Below are 23187 nucleotides of genomic sequence, written 5' to 3'. Positions count from 1 at the left end.
GTCATTGGTCCTGCAATCTTCGAAAATCCCTCTATGAATCTCCGATAGTAGCCTGTCATACCAAGAAATCCTCGTATTTCCTTAGCATTTTTAGGTGATTTCCATTCCAATACGGACTGAACCTTGCTTGGATTCACCGCTATGCCTTCTTTGGTTATGACATGTCCAAGAAATTCAACACTATCTAACCAAAATTTGCACTTGCTAAACTTCGCATATAGCTGATGTTCCCTCAAAGTTTGCAGAACTATCTTCAAATGCTTGGCATGTTCTTCTTTATCTTTGGAATAGATTAGAATATCATCTATGAACACTATCACAAACTTGTCCAAGTACTTCATGAATATCTTGTTCATCAAATTCATGAAAATTGCTGGTGCATTTGTTAGTCCAAATGGTACAACCAAGTATTCATGGTGTCCATACCTTGATACGAATGTTGTTTTTGGTACATCCTCCTTCTTGATCTTGATTTGATGGTATCCTGACCTTAAATCTATCTTCGAGAAGACTCCCGCTCCTTGAACTTGATCAAAAAGGTCTTGGATTCTAGGTAAAGGATACTTGTTCTTGATAGTTACATTGTTCAAATTTCTGTAATCTCCACACATTCTCTTTCCTCCATCTCTTTTATCCACAAAAATAACTGGTGTACCCCATGGTGATACACTTTCTTGAATGAATCCCTTTTGTTCTAACTCATCAATCTGAGCCTTCAGTTCCACTAATTCTTTCGGCCCCATCTTATATGGTGGTTGTGCTATTGGTCTTGTGCACGGAATCAGATCGATTGTGAATTCTATCTCTCTATCGGGTGGCATTCCCGGTAGTTCCTTAGGAAATACATCCTTAAACTCATTCACTACAGGAATATCTTCAATTCTCACTTCCTTCAGGCTATTTAGTTCCAATCCGATCTCCAACTCACTGTACTTATCTCCTTGGAACACTATTCGACCTCCAATGGAGTTGCGAAGTGATACTGTTTTGTCTCCACAGTTAATCACCGCTCCATTCTCTGTCAACCAATCCATTCCTAGGATGACTGATATGTCCTTCATGGGTATGATGAACAGGTCCGCGAAATACACACAGTCACATATGGTTAGGACTTGTGCTTCTTTCACGTGGGTTACTAAGATCGTCCCCCCCGCGGATAGAACAGTTATAGGAGTTTCTAACTTAGAACATCTAAGCCCGAATTTTTCCACAAACTCCAATGCAAGAAATGATGTGGTTGCTCTAGTATCAAATAATACTTTGCCAGGATGAGTAAGAATGCTTAGCGTACCTAAGACTGTTTGATCCGACTCTTCCGCTTGTTCCAAAGATGTGCAATTCAGCTTTCCATAAGGCTTTCCCCTCTTGTTGTTGTTGTTGTTGTAGTTGCGGTTGCTGTTGTTGTTGTTGTTGCGGTTGTTGTTGTTGTTATTTCCACCTCGTCCTCCAGAGTTTTGTCCGCTCCAGGACGCCTTGTTTGGACAATCCGGCTTGATGTGTCCTTCCTTCCCACAACCATAACAAATGATTCTGGGTTTCTGACAATCCTTCTGCAAATGACCCCTCGGGCCACAATTGTTGCGAGATGATCTGGTTGATTGGATTCGACTCGACCTCCCGGTTGTATTGATTACCGATAGTAGGTCGGTATCGGGGTTTGAAACTCCGATCAGGTGTTGGTTTACTGATTGGGTACTTCCTTGGCTCTATACGAGCCCTCTTCCTTCTGTCCTCCTGGACTTGCCTATAATCATCCTCGAAAGTGATTGCCGAGTCAATCAGTTCCTGGAATTCGGCAGTCCGTGCCAACCTCAGTTGCATCTTCATGTATGGATTCATGCCTTTCATGAACCGCTTCTTCCGCTTCTCCTCTGTATCTACATCCTCAGGTGCATACCTGGATAGCCTGTTGAAATCCCGAACATACTGCATGATGGGTGCGGTGATACATGTCGTAGTTCGTCAAACTCCCTCTTCTTCAGCTCCACCACGCTGTCCGGAACATGAGCATCCCGAAACTTCTTCTTGAACTCCTCCCAAGTGAACACCTTATCTGGAGGGTGTACTGCTACAAGATTCTCCCACCATGACGTTGCTGGTCCTGACAACAGATAAGTGGTATATCTGATCTTCTCCTCATCGTTGCAACCAACGGTCTTCAGCTTCCGTTCCGTGTCCATAAGCCAATCTTCGAGGCGTCCATTGGTTACGGAGCTGATGTGAATGGTAGTGGTCTTGCGTTTTGGAAGTCCGATAGAGTTACTCCCTTGCCTTCATTACCCTTATCATTGATGACGTGGGTAAAGAAATCTTGCATGTTCTTGCTCTGGCTTTCCTGGTAACGCCTCCTATCTTCCTCCATTGACCTCATATACTGTTGGAAGTCTGGGTGCATCATTGGGTGTGGTGGTGGTGGTGCATTTTCTGCTCTAGCTGCTGCATCTGCCTCCTCTTTCTCTCTTGCTTCCCGCTCTCTGCGAGCCTCTTCGGTTTCTACTAACGCCATTTCCCCCTAGTCCTGTAACAAAGAGCGATTACTCATAATTACACCATGCAAATGCTTTCTGAGCTCAACTCAATGCCCAGAACTAGTCACACAATGAAATCAAGAAGCAAATACAAAACAAACATTTATTATGCATATACTTTGTATAATACATAACACACTCACAAACTTATATTACATGTGGTACATATAAACCACTTATTTGGCTCAAAGCCCAAGCCAACGGGAATTTAAAATACGCTCTATTACAATACCACCTAGATTACTTTATTCTTCCTCGGAGCTCTACTCCTCGTCATCATAACTCGCCTCCGCGTACATCCACAGGGTCCATCCGATACAGCGGTTTGTCCTCCGAACACCGTCCGGAATGAAGGTTCTTCCCGTAGGTATGTAGTCTGAATCGGACGAAGTGCCGAGACAGAGATCTGTCATGCCAAAGTAACTAGATAAAGACTCATATATATCCCCAGTGGGATACAGCTCATCTCCTTCTGTCATCCATGGAGGATTCCTATTAACTTGACCCCTCATCTTCTTTTTCTTCTTTTTCTTAGTTCCAGAACTCTCACCTACGACGTACTGGGATGTTTTGGGTAACCCCATCTCCAAATCTAAAGAAATGGAGTTGGTGTCTTTCTCTTCCTGCCCAAAGCTTTGGTTAACATTCTGGTTAACCGCGCCTCCTTCATCCTCTGACTCACAAGTGATGGGTTCTCCTTCATCTCCAAATGGTTCCCCGAAACGCCAACCAGTCGAATTCTCGATTGGTGACTCCGAGCGATTTAGGTTCCTAGAATCATCTCCCCCATATCCAGGACTCATATGATCTTTGACACATGTGGATAATGTGGAACAAAGTTGGGTGTGAGTGGATCTTTATGGGATAACTGGTCACTCAAATCTACATAGCTGTCTAGGCTAAAGAAAGGTGTAGTATGTTGTGGTTGTGCCCTCAAATCACGCATTCAAGTTTGGACTTTATCAGGGTCCGTGAACTCAGCTAGCATGTGGTCAATCTCACCTCTCATCTTCATGTGTAAAAGGTACATCGTGGTCAATAAAGACTTACAGCTATCCATGTCTTTGTCTGCTGCAGCTTGGGACTTCGTGTGCTAACACCAAATGATTCGAGTGGGATCCTCATCTTCCTCGGCATGAGGTATATGAGAAAACTCTGAACATAGCAGTTCTACTGACTTGTGCTGCCTTATCTCAAGGATTGCCTTGAATAGGCCCATGTGGTAGGCTGTGGTGATAGTTTTGGCTTCTCCGTATGGCATTATACGACTCATCAGTAGTTTTTCCGGTAGTTGGACCGATACTCTGCACTTGGCTAGGATTTCCCCATCATAGTAGGTATACTTGATAACAGGTATCCGTGGATCACAATGAAGTTCCTTCAGCATCCCACACAGGAGAGCTGTTATTGGTCCATCATAATCACCAAGCCATCCCTCAACCTTCCTCAAAGTCCTCTTAGGAAAAGTGTTCGCCATTATGGCTGTATACAAAAGCAGAATATTAGTAGTGATAATGCATCATAATAGCCATAATAAAGAATTATCGCACTAAAATATATGGTTTTGCCATTCTCAAGTGAATAATCACCATATTTCTAGAGAATCCTTTACTATTTCTACTAGACTCCTACAGGTTTCTTCCCTATACTAGGTTTTTTTCCAACCTAAGGTCGCAACATTTGCTCTGATACCAGCTGCGGTGACCCAGCATACCACTGCATGTTGTAGTATACAAGTCGTTGATATGATCTTTGCGAAGGGACTTCTTCACAATTTGCCATATCCCTCGAGTGGTACAACGTAAACATTGCAGGTCATAACACTCCATACTTTATTACAAACAAGTGTCTTAACAAGTTGGTATTCTCACAGGTCCTATGAGAACACCCTAAGATACTACTTAAAATACGATTACAACTCATAACAAATATAAAGAGAGCTCAACAACTTATTTAGGTAAGTTCTACGTTGCTCGGCTCTATGATGCTAGGGTATGTCACTACTCCTCCACCTCCGTGTCATCTGGTCCGTAGACTATCCCATAGTCTACGCCTTCCACTCCGCCGGTAAGATCAGGTTCTTCGTAGACCAGCTCGTAACTTCCTACTGGTGCTCCATCGTTGATGGCCTCCACTTAGGATCACAGTCTAGCAAGGGTGTCGAAAGAAAGTGAGTACAGGGGTACTCAGCAAGTTCTAAAAGAGTAAAAAGGTGTTTGATGCACTAGCTACGACCATTGATCAGGAAATCTCAGGTCAATGCATGTTTTGCAATCATTTCTTCAAAAGGTTGCTTTTATTATGAAAACTATGCTCGTCAGTCTTCACAGGTTGACTAGAACTTCGTGGAGTTCCTTTCCTGCCGCGTTCGCAGTTCCATTCCCGGAACAAGGAGTGACAGCCACAATTTGATACACTCTGCAGAGGTGCGTTACTTTTCCCACAAGAGATCTCACCCTTTTTGCCATCCGCAGGGACTTGCCCCCGTTCACACTTTTGGTGTGAGGCCAGGTATAAAGATCCAAGCCCACACCGCCTTCTCCGCGACTGCAAACCCACCCTTTTGTCCAACCGTACACCCCCAGTAGACTTCCCCCGATAATACGGCTTTACTCACGGTGTACTCCGGACAATCCTTCATAGATGGTAGAGCTTATCATCACTAATGGATGGGGATTTAAAAGGATATCCCAACCTATTGCGGAAGTGCCTCCAACACCCCACTGGCTCTACCAATCCGTTGGCGTGCAGAAGGGAAAAGATACGGCTGGCTTCCCCAGAGCCATTATAGATCTCATGGTCAACGCGATTTGTACGGCGCTAGAATCACTGGACGGCATTGGTGATTAATCCTAGGGTGATATAACCCATTGCAATGGAACCTCCACCATATCAACACATACCATGGTTCCATTGCCAGCCACATAGTCATATTCATAGTTGGAAAGTAACATTTTATTTGCGATGCAGGAATGATAAGTATATAGCTTTGCATTAAAGTAGTAGAAAATACTCAAGTTGATATGAGCAAGGGTGAACTTGCCTGTGGACTGCGAGATAGTGCAGTTCAATGCAGTTGATGGAACCTGGACCTCGGGTTCTGTAAGAAGCATCATTGTCCGGTAAGGACAATGTTATAAAATCCAAATAATGCAATCATGGATGTATTATTTTATGTTGTATCCCTTTACCCTGCTGAGTCATATCAATTTAGGGTTGTGTTTAAGATTTATGTCTTTGACAGTAATTTCCAATTGATTTAAAAGTATTAATCATTGTAATTCACACAAAGTACAACAATTCAAAGTAAAACTATTTTACTTGATGATTCCCTTAATCATTCCAAAAAAAACAATTTGAAATTATAGAGTTACCTCTATAGTTTTTGGAATAAAAAGGAATTTAGTATTTTTCTTGGAAAAATACCCTTTTCAATAGAAATGACTTGGAATATTAGAATTTCATTTTGAAATGTTTGAAAACAAGTATTTGAACTTATTTGAGATTTTTCCTTGAATTTTTAAATACAAGGAAATAATAGTTTAAAATTCCAAGAAATTATTTAAATTCTAAAAATTCATAATTTTGAATTTGTTTCATGAATTCCATTTCATATTTTATTCTTGTTTAGGTTTATTTTTCATTCATTAATCCAATTTTTAATGGATTTTTGGAGTTGTATTTATTAAAATTTGGTAAAGTTCTGGCTTTTTATTAAATGTTAAAAGACTAAAATACCCCCTGGACCTTATTGGGCCCAGCCCAATAACCTAAGCCCATGGGACAGCCCACTAAGGCTTGCCCCATAGTGGCTTGGTGGAGCCGAACGGCCCACCGCTCTCACTCACTCGGCCCTCTCTCGCTTTTCGTCTCTAACCCTAGCTTCTCTCTGCGACGCCCTGGCGATGGCGTCGCCGCCATGGCCGCCGCCTCGCTCCGGCCATCGCCGTGCTCCTCCGCCGTAACCACCTACCGATCTAGAACCGTCGCGTGCAGATCTATCGATCTGTCCGCGTAGTTTTCCCCTTCTCTTCCTCTCCTGGCGAATCGCCTCCGTGTTGAATCTCGGGAAGAATCGCCTCGACGAACTCCGGCGTAACGTCGGCGCCTTCCCTGGACTTGCAGCTGTTAGGGCCGCGCGAGCACTGCCTCGCCATGCCCTAGCTTCTGCTTCCAGGCGCAAGTAAGTGTTGCATCTCTTCCTTCTCTTCTGTGCGCCTCCCTTGCCACTGTTCGTCTTCCTCCTCATGCTCTGTTGCTCTCTGGTGATCCTGTGATCACGCAGAGCCATGCTATTGCTGTGCAATTTGCACATTAACCTGTTCTTTGCAAGCTCATGGCCCAATTACCGATTCTTGATCTTGGCACATGTCGATTTGCTTGCTATTTATGCTGTGCTTGCTTCTCTGCTGCTCCTAGCATGCTCTGTACTTGCCATGCTCTGCTGTGCTTGCTCAAAAGCTAGCTATGCCGTGCTATGCTTGATTATGGCTTGCTTATTCTTACTGGGATATCATACTTGCTTGTCTAGGTGTATTTGTGATGCATCAGTGACACTTGTGTGTGTGCCAGTGGTGCCTGTGATATGCTTCAGTGCTTCCTATGCAAGCCAATGATCCATTGGATCATTCCTTGCTTGTTGGCTAACCTCTCTGTGTAGCTTGGCTTGCTATAATTGATCCATTTGATCAATTCAATTATCAGTGATAGCTTACTGGCTAATACTGTGACTAAGTGATTCAATTATCTTGTGATGCTGATGCTCAAGCATCACTATGCTGTTGCTTACTTAAGCTACTGGACGTGCTCCAGTGGTTATGGTGCAGTGAGTAAATTGTGTTGCTTAATAGTGTGCTACTGTCAGTGCTAAGCATGGATCTGTGATAAATTCATGCTTGTATTAATTAAATTATGATGAACTGCTTATGCAGTGATGATTTAAATGATTTGCTTGCAAATGACTTAGCTGTTCATGATTATCTGGCAAGCAATTGAATCTGAATCCATTCCTGGATAATGATGTGATATATTTGGCTTTATTTTAATTGATGCTAAGTGTGATGTGACCTCAGTGGCCTTGCTGCTGATTGGTTGCTCACCTATTTAGTTGGATTTTGTGGCTACTCAACCTTTGCTTGCACATTTGGGAATCATCCTTGAGATGAATGCCAATATGCTTGCCTGATGAAAATCTAGGGTTTACTGATGGTTCATAGCTTAGGATTTACTGTGTAGTCTTAGCTGCTAATCCTTGCCATCTACTGGTGCTATCTGTGCATCTAATCTGGCTAGTGTGTGCATCTGTGCATATGTGTTAGTTTCTGTGTATAAGATCTGTACCTAGATGCTTTCTTTTTTAGTAGCTTTTGGTAGCGGTAATCCTTGGTGAAAACCAAGTGATGATCTACCCATATGAGCATCTGCTCATTCCCATGCTTATTTCATGCATATGTGATGGATCAAATCCATTGGATCTGTCCAGGAACTTGGTATACCTTGTTCCAGCTCCTAGTGTGAAATATTTGGTTGATGCAGACTTGGGGTTTTACGTACTCAGCCCTTCACCTCCAATCTCTGGTTGATCTTCTCGAGTCACCATGATTCCTGGTGGCTAAGTTGGTTGTGTTGGTTTCTGTTCTTGGTTATGAATTTGGATGGCTTGTGCTTGTTCTTGCTTCACCCTTACCGATGATTTGCAAATGTGGTCGTAGACATGGTTCTAGGGTTTGTGTGCTATTTATATGGCCTCTACTTCATCCCTGGCCATGACACACCAGCTCATTTACTTTATGACTCACCCCTTGCTTGCCTTGCTGTTGCTTGCCTAGCAACAGCCTTGCTATGGTGAAACTTGAGCCCTCTGTGGCTGCTTAGGTTTGGTCTGCCTGATCCTATCCTGTGTTGTCCAGGTTTTGGACAAGCACAAGTGTGCAGTGACAGTGTTCACTGTCCAAACTGAATTTCTGTGATGTTTTTCACTCTGCCCAAACTGAATTTCTAACACTTAATATCCTGTCTAGCACTTGTGATTTGTTTTGCAGGTTTTGAAGTTGAGTATGACCAGAAGATGTCCTTCAAGCATTTAGTCTAGGTTTTAGTTTAGGAAAATCTTGTAATTTTCCTTTTTCATTTCTGTTTATTATTATACATCAATTCTTGTATCAAAAATATTGTAAAGACTATGTATTCTGTGTTGATGATCAATAAAGCTCAAGTTTTGGTTTATGAGCTTTGTATTATGCAATGTTTATATTCTTGATGAAATATTATTTGATATTCACTTTGAAATTCAAAGTGATTTGAATTTTATCTCTTGTGTTTGAATTCTAAATTCATTGTTTATATGGTGTGATGTTTATAGTTAATTGTTTAACACTTATCAAATGCAAACATTCCCCAAAGTAACAAGTTACAAAAGAGATCATGTCGAAATTTCCCTAACTCACATTGCCTAACCCTAAGTGCAAAATGAGAGAGAACCTCGATCCCTCTTAGGTTTAGTTGCAGTAAGGCGCGAAAATTTCCCCCGTTTTGCGATGAAATGCACATCCCATTTCTAAATCTACCCTTCGTTGTTCCTATGTTCTGGGTTATTACAAACGTCGATGGACTCTTACTCTCTCGGCGGCAGTATGCGATGGATCTTCTGCAGCGAGCTGGCATGTCTGATTGCCATCATGTGGCGACCCCTGTTGATACTCAGGCTAAGCTCTCTGGTTCTGATGGTGACCTTCTTGCTGATGCTACCGAGTACAGGAGTCTCGTCGGCGCTCTTCAGTATCTCACACTGACGCGTCCTGACATGTCCTACACAGTGCAACAAATTTGTTTGCACATGCATGCACCTCGTTCCCCTCACCTCGCTCTGGTAAAGCGAGTGCTTCGCTACGTGCGCGGCACACTGGAGTTTGGTCTTCATCTCTGTGCCTCCTCCTCGACAACACTCACAGCTTACTCTGATGCTGACTGGGCAGGATGTCCCGACTCTCGCCGATCGACATCTGGCTACTGCGTCTACTATGGTGACAATCTTATTTCCTGTCCTTCTAGGCGACAGACGACTGTCTCACGGTCCAGTGCAGAGGCAGAATATCGAGCTGTGGCTCATGCTGTTGCCGAGTGATGTTGGATACGGCAGGATCGACCTCTTCGTTCTGCTACTCTGGTTTATTGTGACAATGCCATATACATGTCCTCTAATCCAGTCCAGCATCGCCGTACCAAGCATATCGAGATTGACATCGACTTCGTACGCGAGAAGGTGTCTCTTGGCGAGGTTTGGATGTTACATGTTCTATCTTCACTTCAGTTCGCCGATGTGATGACTAAGGGGCTGCCGACTCAGCTCTTCCTCGACTTTCGGTCCAGTCTTTGCGTTCGAGAGCCTCCCGCTGCGACTGGGAGGTGTTAGCGTGTACAGATAGATATAGTTAGTTGTATTTGACTTGTACTCTAATTGTAATTGTACCCTAACTCTTGGCTTTGGTCCAATATATAAACACTGGAACCCTAGGTATTACACGTGAGAGGGTTTTCCCAAAACCCTTCTACACACGCCGATGCATCGCCGCATCGGTTTCTTAAACTTGGTGAACAGATAGGTCGAAGCAGACGAATCGATCCGTTATACGCTCGACCAGCTGGAGATGCCCTCAGCATGAGCCAATGCTGCTGCTACTTGGCCAACAACTTCTGCATCGGGGAAGGAAACATGTGACCCCGCATTTTGATTACATTTTGGAATTGCTGGCAGCTCGATCTCGTCCTCGGCTCTAAATTTCCTCGTGGCAGGAATCATTTAGATGATCTCGTTTTATCAAAAGAAGATCAAGGGAAAAAGCTCATGTCTTCTCCGGCACTTGTTCCTTCAAGGGACAGTTTTCAGCTACTTCTTCTGTTTTTGCCTGAATCTCAACTCGCTCCTTGATGACTGCTGTTCGAGAAAGGACAAGACCCACCTTTCGATGATGTAAACTTGTGCAGTTTCTTTGATCCATTCATCATTTAGTCCTCCTTTCTGAGTGAGAACTGAAAACGTACTTTGTTTTGCTAAATCTGAGACTATCACTCGACACCAATACCACCGATCGAATCTATCAGTGCAACAAACATTTCTCTGAAAGCAAGCAGTACATTATTTTACAACGTGCAAAAATTATTATCATCTTTTAGGTACAAATGAACAATTTTTTTAAAAAAATTGACCAAGTTCTTGGTCAAGATTTGGGCACTCAATTTATACTTTTTCCTCTCCTGTTGGTGATATAAGTTATTTTTCTCATATGAACCGTAATGAGATCCAAATTTTCTAGCCACATGCACAGATTGTTTGTTGAAGGAATAAAATAAAGAAGGTATTATGAGATTCCCTAAAAATAAAATCTATTTTAAGAAATGGTAAGCAAAGAAAAGTTTTCTTTATTAGACATGCGCCTGCCAAATTCGCCCTTGGGTGAAAAATACTACTCTTCGAAACCCGACTAGTATTGATTAAACTGGACTATCAAATCTGCTGATTGGACGACGTAAAGAGCCTCCTTTTACCCCGGAATTCTTGGTTTGTTCGACCCTTTGTTTCAATAGTTTTTTGAACAGTTTGGGATTCGTGTGGAAGATGCTGGCGACATAGTCCTCCAAGTCATCCCGCGGCGGAGGCGATGGAGGTGGCGACGTGGGTGGCGTCGCACGCAGCCGCTACGTCAATCACCCCCTCCCCCCCTCCCGCGGCCGTGGAGGCCTGCTGAAGTTGAAGTCCTTGTCGCCGAGGAACCCCGCCTTCCGCCGCTTATCGAGCACGACGTGGTAGTGGTGGTAGTTGTCCCACATGGGGGAGTCGACGGCGAAGTCAGGGTCGCGGAGGAGATTTGAAGGGAGGATGGCGTGCCGACACTCAATCTCTGCTTCCCACCAAGGGCTAGAATGCGGCACCGGCGGGATGGACACCCAATCCTTTATTCGTCTCTTTTGCCGATAATTTTCGGGATAGTCTAGAATTTTAGCCATATACAAAGGTTAGTTGTTAGTAACTCTCGCTTTTAAGAATGAAAATTTTACCCACGGGTACGGGTATCCCCTGGTACCGTACCCGCATGGGCAGGGTATGGGTACACTTACCCTACCCGTTAAGTCATAGGTAGGACACGGGCATAGCCTCGTACTCATGGGTATACCCATACCCTGCCATTTATCGTCAATTTCTTATGTGACACGTCTACTTTTGTTGACTTATGAGTTAGAGTATGGGAATATGATTTTTATATTTTGTTCATTGTTATGTACTCAACTACCTACTATTGAGTTGAGATAATTAATTTTTTTAATCAAATTTATTATTGATAAACGTAAAATTGTGAGTAACTTTTGTACAATTTGACCTACCCATCAGGTACCCAATGGGTACGAGTACCCGCCATGTATGGGCATGGGTAAAGTTTTTTGTACCCGTGGGTATGGATATGGGTCCAAGTGACTACATGTGTATGGGTACTGTATTGCTCTACCCTGTCCATACCCTACTCATTGCTATTCTTATTCATTTTATTGTTGTTACCGGACTACCTAATAATCAACAATATCAAGAAGGTATTCACATGGGACCATAAACATCACAAGTTAAAAATGTGAAGAATCATAAATTCACATTTTCAAAAGCGTGGATAAAAGGATAATAATTTGTAATCAGATGAGTCTCATCTTGTGTTGTTCCATAGCCACCCTAGAAGAACACCATGAAAATGTGGCATACCAGTGAAAGCTCCTTCAAATCTACTGGCCAACCAAACAGATAATGACCAGTTTGGAAAAAAAGAAGGTGATGTTAGCGCTACATCGACAACCATGTTCACAAGAAGGCAACATGATGCAGGCACTACCGTTATAATAGTCAGCCGTCCACTCCGGCACTCGTGGAACACATCCATCGTGCTATTACTCCGATAGTGGTATTTGATAAATGCCATCGCGACTTTGAGATCGATCGTTATCTGAAACAAACCAACAATTTCAGATTACTTTTACTCCCATGGATCTTCTTTGCCTAACACGAGATTATTTTCTAGTGATCTTAATTGCACCACCTTCTGGCTACCCCAGAAATTAAATAAGAGCACCCCCCCTCCTACCAGCATGAGCCAATGCTGCTACTTCTCCAACTACTTCTTGCATCAGAAATGGAAATATGTGGCCCCGCATTTTGATGTTTTTTTTTTTGGAATTACTGGGGATTCGATCTCTTTCTGGGCTGTAATGATCTGCGTTCAGCAAACAGTTAGCCTCATTCTCAACGTGAGCTTGACAGGGAGAGCTCTACGCTTCCTCCTCGCAGGAATCATTCAAAAGAAGATCAGGGGAAAAGCTCGTGTCTTCTCTGGTAGTATTAGTTACTTGTTTCTTTGAGGGACAGTTTTTCTCGATCTTGCCAGGCATGCAGTTAATGCTGGTCCCGAATCTCAACGTCGTTACTCGCTCCTTGATGAGTACTGTTCGAGGAAGGACAAGTTTATGACAGCCCTTTCGTGGATGTGAACTTGTGCAGCTTCTTTGATCAATTCATCATTTAGTCCTCCTTTCTTAGTGAGAACTGAAAACCTGCTTTGCTGGTGCTTCGTACGTTACCACCTTTCCCTAATCTTACTTTTTTTGGTGTATAAAACCAGCCAGCAATCCCAGCATCCGTCGCCGTGGGCGTGTAGAGCAAAGCAGAACAGAAGAATGGATAGCTTCGTCACAGAGGCAGACAAGGACCAGCTGCTGCTGCCTCTTCTTCCTCTCCATGGCATACCATCGTCGCCGGTCAGTTTCTACTTCTGAGTATCTTTGCAGTTGGAGTTTTTGATATAATTCAGGACCAGATATAATTCTTCCTCCGCTCAGATGGACTTTTTGAGTTTACCGTAGTCGCCTATATGCCATTTTGATTATTACGCCCAATCCACGGAACCAGATAGAGAGATAGGAGTATTTCCTTTTCTTTCACTCTCACATTTCTTTTTTGATCTCATGACTTTTTCGGCGTTTTTCAGCAGTTTGTTCTAGCCTGCCTTCCCTCCTTCTCTCATTTTGGAAATAGGTAACTCTAATATCTCATATATTCCAACATGAGCATTCGCTGTTATCAGGCCAAACATATTCGGAATCTCGTGCTTCATGGGATGGAGGGAGTACAGTATCTACCAACTACAAAGTTAAATAATCTTTGTAGAAAATGTGATTGAAACGATTGTCACTATACTTTTTAAAACATCATCAACTTTAAAAAGGAGACGGTTCCTGTTACTGTTTGTTGCCCGGGTTTGAATTTATAGTTTGATTTTTTTGTGAATTTATTGTCATGTTTGTAGACAGCGACATACTCCATACTATAGTTGGGCATGGACAGCCCGGCCCAAACGACCCAACCTGGCCCAGCCCAAAAATCCTGGGTCGAGCCAGGCTCAAATACCAAGGCTCACAGGCAAAACCTATACACCGACCAGGTCGGTGGCTACCGGCCACCGTACACCCCCTGGTCGGGTATGGGCCAGGCCCATTTGTGTCTCTTTAGCCTATAGCATTTCGGTTTTCCTTTTTCTTTTTTCTTTTCTGGTTTCTTTTTCTGTTTTTTTTTTCTGTTTTCGGTTTTTTTTATATTTTTTCAGATTCGAAAATTTCAATTTTTAAAAATTGTTCAAATTGAAAAATGTTTAAATTAAAAAATGTTTAAATTTGAAAACCGTTCAAATTCGAAAACCGTTCAAATCTGAAAACCATTCAAATTTGAACTTTGTTCAAATTCGAAAATTGTTCTAATATGAAAATCGGTCAGATTCGAAAATTGTTCAAATATAAATTTTGTTCAAATTCAGAAATGTTCAAATTCGGAAATTGTTCATAGAGTAAAATACATTTTTGTTCAAATTTAAAAATATTCAAATCTCAAAAATGTTCAGATTTTTAAAAAGTTATTTCTTTTTAATTTGAAATTTTTTAATTTTGAGAAATGTTCAGATTTAAAAAAATTCTTTTAAAAAAGAAAACAAACAACAGAAAACAAAAAAGAAACGAAAAAAGAAAAAATGGCTTACCTGATGTTGGGCTGCGGCCCAGTTAGTAAGCCGGGGGGGGGGGGGGGGGCGGGGGGTGTGCGGTGCGTTCCCCCGCACCGACCAGCTCGGCGCATAGGAGCTCCCAGGCTCACATACCATGCGATTTAGGTAAATATCAAGTTGGGCTGGGCCGGGCCAGGCTTTTGCTTATTCTGGTTGGGTTTGGGCTTGATTTATAGGTCTGACAGTCGGATTAGGTTCGGGCTTGACTTTTTACACCGGCTTTTCCAGGTCTGGACCAATTTTTCCCCTGTTCTAAAATGTATAAGTAGATTGCCTAACTCTTTTCATTAGATCTGTCTTTTGGAATAGTTGGTTAGTGCATGAAGGTTAACATTGTATCAGAGTCAGGGTCTCGATTTTTTGAAATAGTTGGTTAGTGCATGAAGCTTAACACTAGGACTGACAAATTAAGAGCCTGGAGAGAAAAAAAACCTGTTTTGTTTTCCTTCTACACGTTTTCTTAGTTTTTGAACGATAGATGTTTCTTTGATGTCATGGATCAGCTTGACTACAGAGTAGAGACTATTGTTGTTATGCACTTGAGCGATCAAAGAGAATAAATCTTGGAATTTTTTTTTTGTACATTCTACTCGATCCACACAAATGCGGAAGTAGTATACATATATGGGGCGGCCGTGCCCATGTGAGAATTGTGATTACATCGTAGCAGAGCGCGTAGCACAAAGTATAAAGCTGCATAGATGAAAGTGCGCAAGCCGCGCCATTCGAGAACTCCACGAGCTCTCACCTCACACGGCGCCCAGGCCTTTTTCTTCCTCCTTTTTACCTGCCTTGTTCTCACCATCTCACCACGCACGTTGCCTCTGTCTCCATGCCTCTGCAGGACCCGTGTACCGGCGATGGATCTGTTGATTTCAAAGGAGCACCAGCCTCCAGGGAGCATTCGGGGAAATGGAGAGCCTGCTGCTCCATTCTTGGTAAGCTACTCTCCTTGCTGCTGCAACTCTCTTGCAATGGAGCATGATCAGTTCTTGGTTCTCTCACGACCTGGTTCTTCGCATCGCATATGCAGGTGGTGAATTCTGCGGCGCTCTCGCGTACTACGCGGTTGGGACGAACCTTGTGAGCTATCTGACCAAGGTGCAGCACCAGAGCAATGTCGAGGCGGCGAGTCGCATCATCTCCTGGCAGGGCACCTGCTACCTGGCTTCTCCACTCGGAGCATTCTTGGCAGATTCATATTGGGGAAAACACCGAATAATCATAATCTCCCTCGCCATCTTCACCTTGGTAAGTGATCCGTGATCCTCGATTACGTATCCTCGATTGATTACACGTCTTCTTCGTGCCAAAATTTCGGAACATTATTTATGCATGTGATATTTTACAGGGAATGGCTCTACTGACACTCTCAGCTGAGGCTCCAGAGAGTATCAGTTCAGTGGCGATCTCTCCTCAGGATGCCCTGTCCTCGGTAGGCCTTTACATGGCTGCTCTGGGTTTGGGTGGTATCTGGCCTTGTGTTCCCACATTCGGAGCCGACCAATTCGACGACACCGACGCTGCGGAGAAGGCCCAGAAGGAGCTCTACTACAACTGGTACTACTTCGCAGTAAATGGTGGCTTCTTCTTCGCTAGCACGATCATGGTGTGGATCCAGGACAACTGCGGCTGGGCACTCGGTTTTGGGATCCCTACAATTTTCTTGTCAGTCGGCATTGCCGGATTTCTCTCTTGCACAAGAGTTTACAGGTACCAGAAGCCCGGAGGAAGCGCGCTTACGAGGACCTGCCAGGTAGCGGTTGCGGCGATTCGGAAGCTTCATGTGGATGTGCCGGTTGACAGCCATCTTCTGTATGAGACTCCAGGAAAGGAGTCGGCCATTGCAGGCAGCCGGAAGCTGATGCACACTACAGGACTAACGTATAGTTTTTTTCTGCATATCTTTTCTTCTTTGTGTCAAACTACTTTGGCTCATCCTCTTCATATCTTTTTATTCCATACTCTTTAACAATATTCATCATTCCTCAGATTTCTTGATCGAGCTGCCACAGTCACTACCTGTGATAAAACATCTGGCGACCTACTGAACCACTGGAGGCTTTGCACCGTGACACAAGTGGAGGAGCTGAAGATCCTAGTGAGAATGCTGCCGGTCCTGGCAACAGCCATAATCTTCAACACCGCAGAAGCTTCGTTCCCGCTGTTCGTGGAACAAGGATCGGTCATGGACAATCGCATCAGCGGTTTCTCAGTACCTCCTGCCTCCCTGATGACGTTCAACTGCGTCTGCATCCTCATGCTGGCGCCGGCATACAACAAGTTCTTGATGCCTATGGCGAGCAGGATCACTGGCATGAAGCGTGGGCTCTCTGAGTTGCACCGCATCGGTGTCGGTATGTTCTTCGCGATGATTTCGTTGGTGCTAGCTGCCTCGGTCGAGATGGTACGCCTCAATGTGGCGAGGAGCATAGGACTATCGCATCGGAACGTGGTGGTTCCGATGAGTATCCTCTGGCAGGTACCGCAGTACTTCTTCGTGGGTGTGGCGAAGGTGTTCAGCGTGGTCGGTTTCATACAATTCGCATACGAGCAGTCCCCTGACGCCATGAGAAGCATGTGCCAGGCTTGCACTCTCATCATGGTCACTCTCGGTAGCTACCTTGTCTCGATCATGTTGAAGATTATCGGCTCGGCGACAAGTATAGGAGGGAAACATGGCTGGATACCGGAGAACCTCAACGAAGGGCATCTAGATCGGTTCTTCTGGTTCACGGCCGGGCTGCAGTTCCTGAACTTGCTTGTATTCGTCTATTGCAGCGCAAGGTACAGGCGCAAACTACCTAACTGAGTTTGATCCTGAACGTATACTAGTTATTGTGTAACCTTTGTTGCTTGAAATTTGAACTTAGGTATGGAACCAGTAGGATTTCAGACAATATAAAGGGGGTAGAATAAAGTTATGTATGGGATAAAAACCGAAGTCAAAGCTAGGTGAAAGCCAAACGCGCGAGAGAGAAGACAAAAGTGAATTCTAGTTTTTAGCTTCCTACTTCCTACTTATTAGATTTTCATCTGGATTACCACATTTAGTGAAAGCTTTGCCACTTTTTACCCCTTCTAATATACTGAGAACACTCTTAAGGGTGGGTCCCGGTCACTATGTACACGGCGATGGCCATGTCAAGGTTTTTGTCCTTTTTTCTTTCCCTACGCTAGAACCGGTTCACCTCGCCTAACATGGAACGGGGTGGAAGAAGAGGCATGACTCTTTTTTGCGTCCTGATGAGATTTGCCTCCCCTGACTTGTCTGACCCAAACTGAATTGCGCCACTTTATCTAGGCAGGTGAGGGTCAGCGGAGTCGAACTAGTTCAAGTGCAAAAAAAAAAAAAAAAAAAAAAACAGGACATAAACCATGACTTGGCATGCCACGTGTACCTAATTTAGCGAACCAGCGGCCTACATGGAAGCTCGCTCCTAGAATCTTAGAAGTGGTAAGAACAGACAAAATTTTCAACCAAAGGAGTAATCCCGATGAAAATACTAAATGAGGTAATTCATGTCAACAACGGGAATGTAAGCTGGAACTCACCCTTAAATAAATATAAGAAAGACCCATCATACAGTCAAGTAGGAACTACAACAAAGTCATGAAACTGTAACTAGGCATGGAAATTGATAAGTTGTTATATTGTAACAATATTGATTTTGCCACCTAAAATATGATGCAGTCCACACAAATCCATGTTTGTTATTTGTGAGTAGCACATTATTAGGTAAATACTTGTAAGTAGTCCGTGATCAATGGTTCAAATCCAAGGTACACTGATGTTTGTGTGTGATGGCTTTAAGATGGCGAGGAAATATTCATTAAGGTGGAGTTTATCGTGTGATAAATATGTGTACAATTTGTGCTACTGTTGGATTCATAATTAGTTAGCAAACTGTGAGGTGTTTGAGTCAAAACTAGACCTAATGTACACTTAGCAGCGACGCGAGTCCTACAGCTAGCGGCTGCTCTGAATGAATGCCATCGGCGTTCTGCTTCTACAGAGCACTCGAGGAGTTGAGACTGTTGTGACAGGTAGATCTCTACTACACGGTCACAAAGCGCCAGGAAAGAGAAGAATGGGACGCCGGAGGCGGTCGAAATCGTCGACGGCTCCGGCCACTGCTGTCACTTTTGCTCGGCCGAAGATGAACAAACTGCGGGGCCGGCGGGAATTAGGCATTATTTTTTCTCTTCGGCAGACCTACCGACCGGTGGAAACCACTCCCTCCACTCCTGGGGGAAGGCTTGGAATGGGTCCATCGGCTTCACCTCCGGGGAAAGGGGGTGTATTAAGTAGAAAAGGAGGGGATTTCATAATCTTGACCTTTCTGCGAAAGATGAAAACCTCTAGCTCTTTGTGGGCTCGCCACTTAAACTTTCAGTGGGACACGCGTAAACCCTGATACGTCATTGAATATGTTTCTGTACCCTAGCAACGCATATTTGATACCAGTAAATTCAGCTACAGTAATATTATGAATACAGAGACCAAAGTAATTTGTAAGGACAAGTTTCTACTTCACATGAACTATTTTATTAATCATGTATGTGTTGTACCTGAATGCCCGCCCACCCCTTGAGGATGTCATCCTGGATCGTGTCTGACTCATTTGCCCATCCCCAGACGACACGGCGGCGCTTTGCTGGGTCGTAGAATGAGTTGGACGCGTAGAAATTTCCGTAATCGTAGCGAAGTCCGAGCTCATTGTCTGGAAACTTGGCGTCGGGGACGTAGTGGTCTGTCGCATGGCTGTACCTCCCGATGGTGTAGTAGTCGTACCGTGTATGGTCAAGGCTGACCTTAAGCATGTCTACGTTCAAAGGAAAATCATGAGCATAGGGGGGCTGTGCCCCCCCCCCCCCCCCCCCCCTCGTCCCCCCTTGTATCCGTCTCTGGTAAGGATTGACGCCAGAAGACGGCAATCGACGTCACGGTCTCCCCTCCACCGGCCGTCGTTGATTTGTGAACTTAGTGCTATAGACATGTCAAATTTTCGTTCCAACTCAAACTCGGAAGAACGAAGACATACCTCCAGCAACACCAGCAGGAGAGCGCACACCACCGCGGACGACATTGCTTCGATCGTGCGCTTTGTTTCACACCACTGCACCCCTACTTGTACCAACAGAGATGGGAACGATCAGACATCCATGTGTTCAACCGCTCACGCTATAAGTTTCCTTTCGTGTCGTCTTATCTAAATTTTGATTGGACAAAGCTTTGATTAGACAAAACTATTGTCTCCGTTTAAAAGAGAAGCATTCTCCATATTACTACATGTCGAGCCAAACAAGTCCAACGTATGACATAAATAGGTCGTACTGGAGTGCTGCGACGGGGTTTAGGTCCATAGTATGGAAGGTAGTCGCCGAAAATGCCGAATGAAACCTGGCAACGGGCGAGGATGATATCGAGCCCATCCGGTGGTTCAAGATTAGGAATGTATTAAGCCCTAAGTGTGTATTCTGTCTTTATTCAACGATTTAGTTGATACGTATTCGTGGTATTCATTTCACGCGCTTAGAGCAATTCGAGAAAATTACAAAAAACCACCACATATCAGGCACTTGTTTCAGAAAGCCACCACTTTACGATTTTTTTTCAAAAAACAACCACTCTAGACATAACACGTTACAAATAGCACTGATTCCACTATGATGCTGGTTTAATCACCAAACTGACATGTGGATCCCGCTGTCAAGCTGACGTGGTGACTAACAATGGTCAAGAGAGAAGATGGTTTAAGTTCTGGGCTTCTTTGCAAAATTTCGTGGGGCCCACTAGTCAAAATATCCTATTTTCTCCTTTTCATCTAGAAAAGAATATAAGGACGGCGTGCTCGGCCGCCGGCCGCCGGCGTCGGCCCTTAGCTCCGCCGGTCCTCAGCCCCACCGGCGTCGGCCCTCAGATCCGCCGGTCCTCAGTCCCGCCGACGCCGGTCCTCGGCCCCGCCAACGCAGGCCCTCAGCTCCGCCAGCACTAGCTCCGGCGAGGACGCGCATCCAGACCTTGTGTCCCTCGTCGACGCGCGCGTAGGAGGCCTCTGTGCGGAAGACGAGGAGGAGCGCTAGCGCCGAGCGGTGAGCTGGTAGGGGAGGGGGGATGCGGTGAGCGCGTGGTCCGGGACGAGCGTGTTGTAGGCGGCGACAGCGGCGGCGAAGGCGGAGACGGGCGTGACGAGGGAGAGGATGACCCGGGAGGAGAGCGAGGAGAGGAGGTGCCGCAGGTGGCACAGCGAGCTGCGGTGCTCCCGCCACTGCGCGTGGGATTGGCTGCCGCCGGGAGGTGGTCTGGGAAGCAGCGGGCGATATGGAGGTGGTGGCGCCGCGGGTAGGGCTTCGGGGGCGGCGGCGCCGGCATGGCCGGGCCCCTGGCGGCGCGACAAGGGGAGGGGCAAAGGGGATTGAATCCTTTCTCGGTTCAAGCCATGGCCGCAGTATCTCGGAATCGGGCCGGACACCTTGTTGGCGCTGAGCTGCAGCTCCTGCAGCGACGAGAGGTTCACGAGCGTGGCCGGGATGTGGCAGAGGCAGCGACGTCTGATTTGGTGGAGCTCCCGTTCGTGCCAGGAGGAGGGGCGGCGGATGGGGACTACTCAAGGGCCATTGGAGAATACGGAGACTGGGACGCGGCAGAGGTCAACGGCGGAGATTGGCCGGAGCGGAGGAAGATGGTCGGGGATGACGACGCAGACCACATTGACTCGACTCCCTTGGCGATTACCCGCAGTAGGAAACGGCGGAGACGAGTGCGCCGGACCGCCGGTGCGTCCGGCCGTAGCTGATCTCTCTTGCCTGAGACCCGTACGGGCTCCAGTTAGATTGGTCAATGTGGTGGAAAAAATTAAAAATGGAATAAAAAAGTGTCGTTAAAAAAGATGTGGACCATAAAATTAGAATTTATAATGTACCAAGGTCTTTTTTACAAATTTTACATGCCACGTCATCCTGACAACGGGACCCACATGTCAGTTTAGCTATTAAACCAGCATCATAGTGGAATCAGTGCTATTTGTAACGTGTTATCTCTATAGTGGTTGTTTTTTGAAAAGAATTCGTAAAGTGGTGGCTTTCTGAAACAACTGCCTGATATGTGGTGGTTTTTTGTAATTTTCTCGAGCAATTCCAATAGTATAGCCAACTGCTGGCCATAATAAGATGATATATCATTTGTAGTCATCTTATAGTATAATAGTTGACTATAAGAATGAAGCACTTTACTAACATATGACCCACCTTTTACTCTCACAAAGTGCATAGGAGCACGTGCAAGAGCTGGCTATTGCATAGTAGTCCTCCTCCCTTCTCTCTTCTCCAACTCATCTAAAATATATTATTTAATATCTTATAATCAGCTGACTGGATTCTATTGTACTTGCTCTTAGCAATAACTCTCGTGTAGGATGGACGAGGCTTTAATACGGGGCAAGGCTGACCTGCATGCAACTCTAGCCACTCAGAGCGATAACTGCTCTAAGGACAGAACATGTCCATAAATTGACCATTAAATATCTAGTCATTAATTTAATTCGTGGAAGAATTTTATTTCGCACACAGTAATGTTTGCTCCACCTACTACTTAACATCCGTGTATAAAATAATATATTACTATATCAAAACAGACTTCCATAGACCAAAATTAAATTTTTTAAAACTTTTTTAATTTATTTTTAATTTTTCCAAGTATGGGGATGCGTTGCACCCGAAGCTCCTTTGTATTCAGACTTATGGCTCTCGGGTGCAACGCATCCCATAGACCAAAAAAATTATAATAATTTAAATAAGTCAAAAAAAATTGAATCTTCCTGGAAATAAAAGATGATCAAGTTTGTATTCGTAAAAAAAATGGTTGGACACGAAATGATTCCCATGGACTCCAGGGAAAAAAAGACAAAATTATGACAAAAATAAAGTGAATAGTACCTGGTCATGGGGCATTTCGAGTTTGTTTTTTTTTTACCCAGGATACAATAAAAGTAATTTCCTAGGAAAATATTTTGTTTCTGGTACAATACCTGATCATCTTTGATTTCTATAAAAAATTAATTTTTTAAAAACTTTTTTTAATTTCTTTTTAATTTTTTCAAGTATGGGCTCCTTTGTATTTCCCTATATCAAATATAGCTTATTTCCAAATTATCTATGGTAAAATAATGTACTATTTATTAAAATGGCTCCTTTTGCAAATATTTACCATGTAGAAAAAGTTGTACTACTAATTCACAGCCGTGTAAAAATGATGTACAACATCAAATGGCTCTTTTCAATTTATCTATAGTAAAATGTTGTACTACTACTAGTTCTCCAAATAGATCCTTTCCAAATTTTTACCATATAAAAAAGTTGTACTACTAATTCACATTCGTGTAAAAATGTTGTACTACATTACTTCCTGGGTCATATATTCTGATTTTAAAATCTGCATTCAATTTTTTTGAACTGCACTTGGTTATTTTTGAAATATTTCATGATATCTCCAAGATAAAAGAATTACTGAATATTCAGCAATTACAAAAGCACAAGGATCTTTTCTCATAATGAAAATAGCTTCATCCAGC

The 23187-nt window shown here is 44.0% G+C and overlaps 2 protein-coding genes across 2 annotated transcripts; both read left to right on the top strand.

Annotated features, from left to right (window-relative positions):
* The first annotated feature begins 9165 nt into the window (after nt 1-9165).
* Nucleotides 9166-9651, top strand: LOC127337137 (uncharacterized mitochondrial protein AtMg00810-like). Its single transcript, XM_051364026.1, has one exon. The coding sequence runs from the start codon at nt 9166-9168 to the stop codon at nt 9649-9651; it is 486 nt and encodes a 161-aa protein (XP_051219986.1).
* A 3160-nt stretch (nt 9652-12811) lies between these two features.
* Nucleotides 12812-17719, top strand: LOC127323965 (protein NRT1/ PTR FAMILY 8.3). Its single transcript, XM_051352086.2, has 6 exons — nt 12812-13100; nt 13184-13319; nt 15459-15552; nt 15648-15865; nt 15966-16498; nt 16607-17719. The coding sequence occupies exons 2-6, from the start codon at nt 13239-13241 to the stop codon at nt 17424-17426; spliced, it is 1746 nt and encodes a 581-aa protein (XP_051208046.1). The 5' UTR covers nt 12812-13100; nt 13184-13238; the 3' UTR covers nt 17427-17719.
* The last annotated feature ends 5468 nt before the right edge of the window (nt 17720-23187 follow it).

The sequence above is a fragment of the Lolium perenne genome, chromosome 1 (genome assembly GCF_019359855.2).
Source record: "Lolium perenne isolate Kyuss_39 chromosome 1, Kyuss_2.0, whole genome shotgun sequence".
NCBI classification, from domain to species: Eukaryota; Viridiplantae; Streptophyta; class Magnoliopsida; order Poales; family Poaceae; genus Lolium; species Lolium perenne.
Note: the sequence above shows the minus strand (reverse complement) of the source record. Positions and strands in the feature narration are given on the sequence as shown.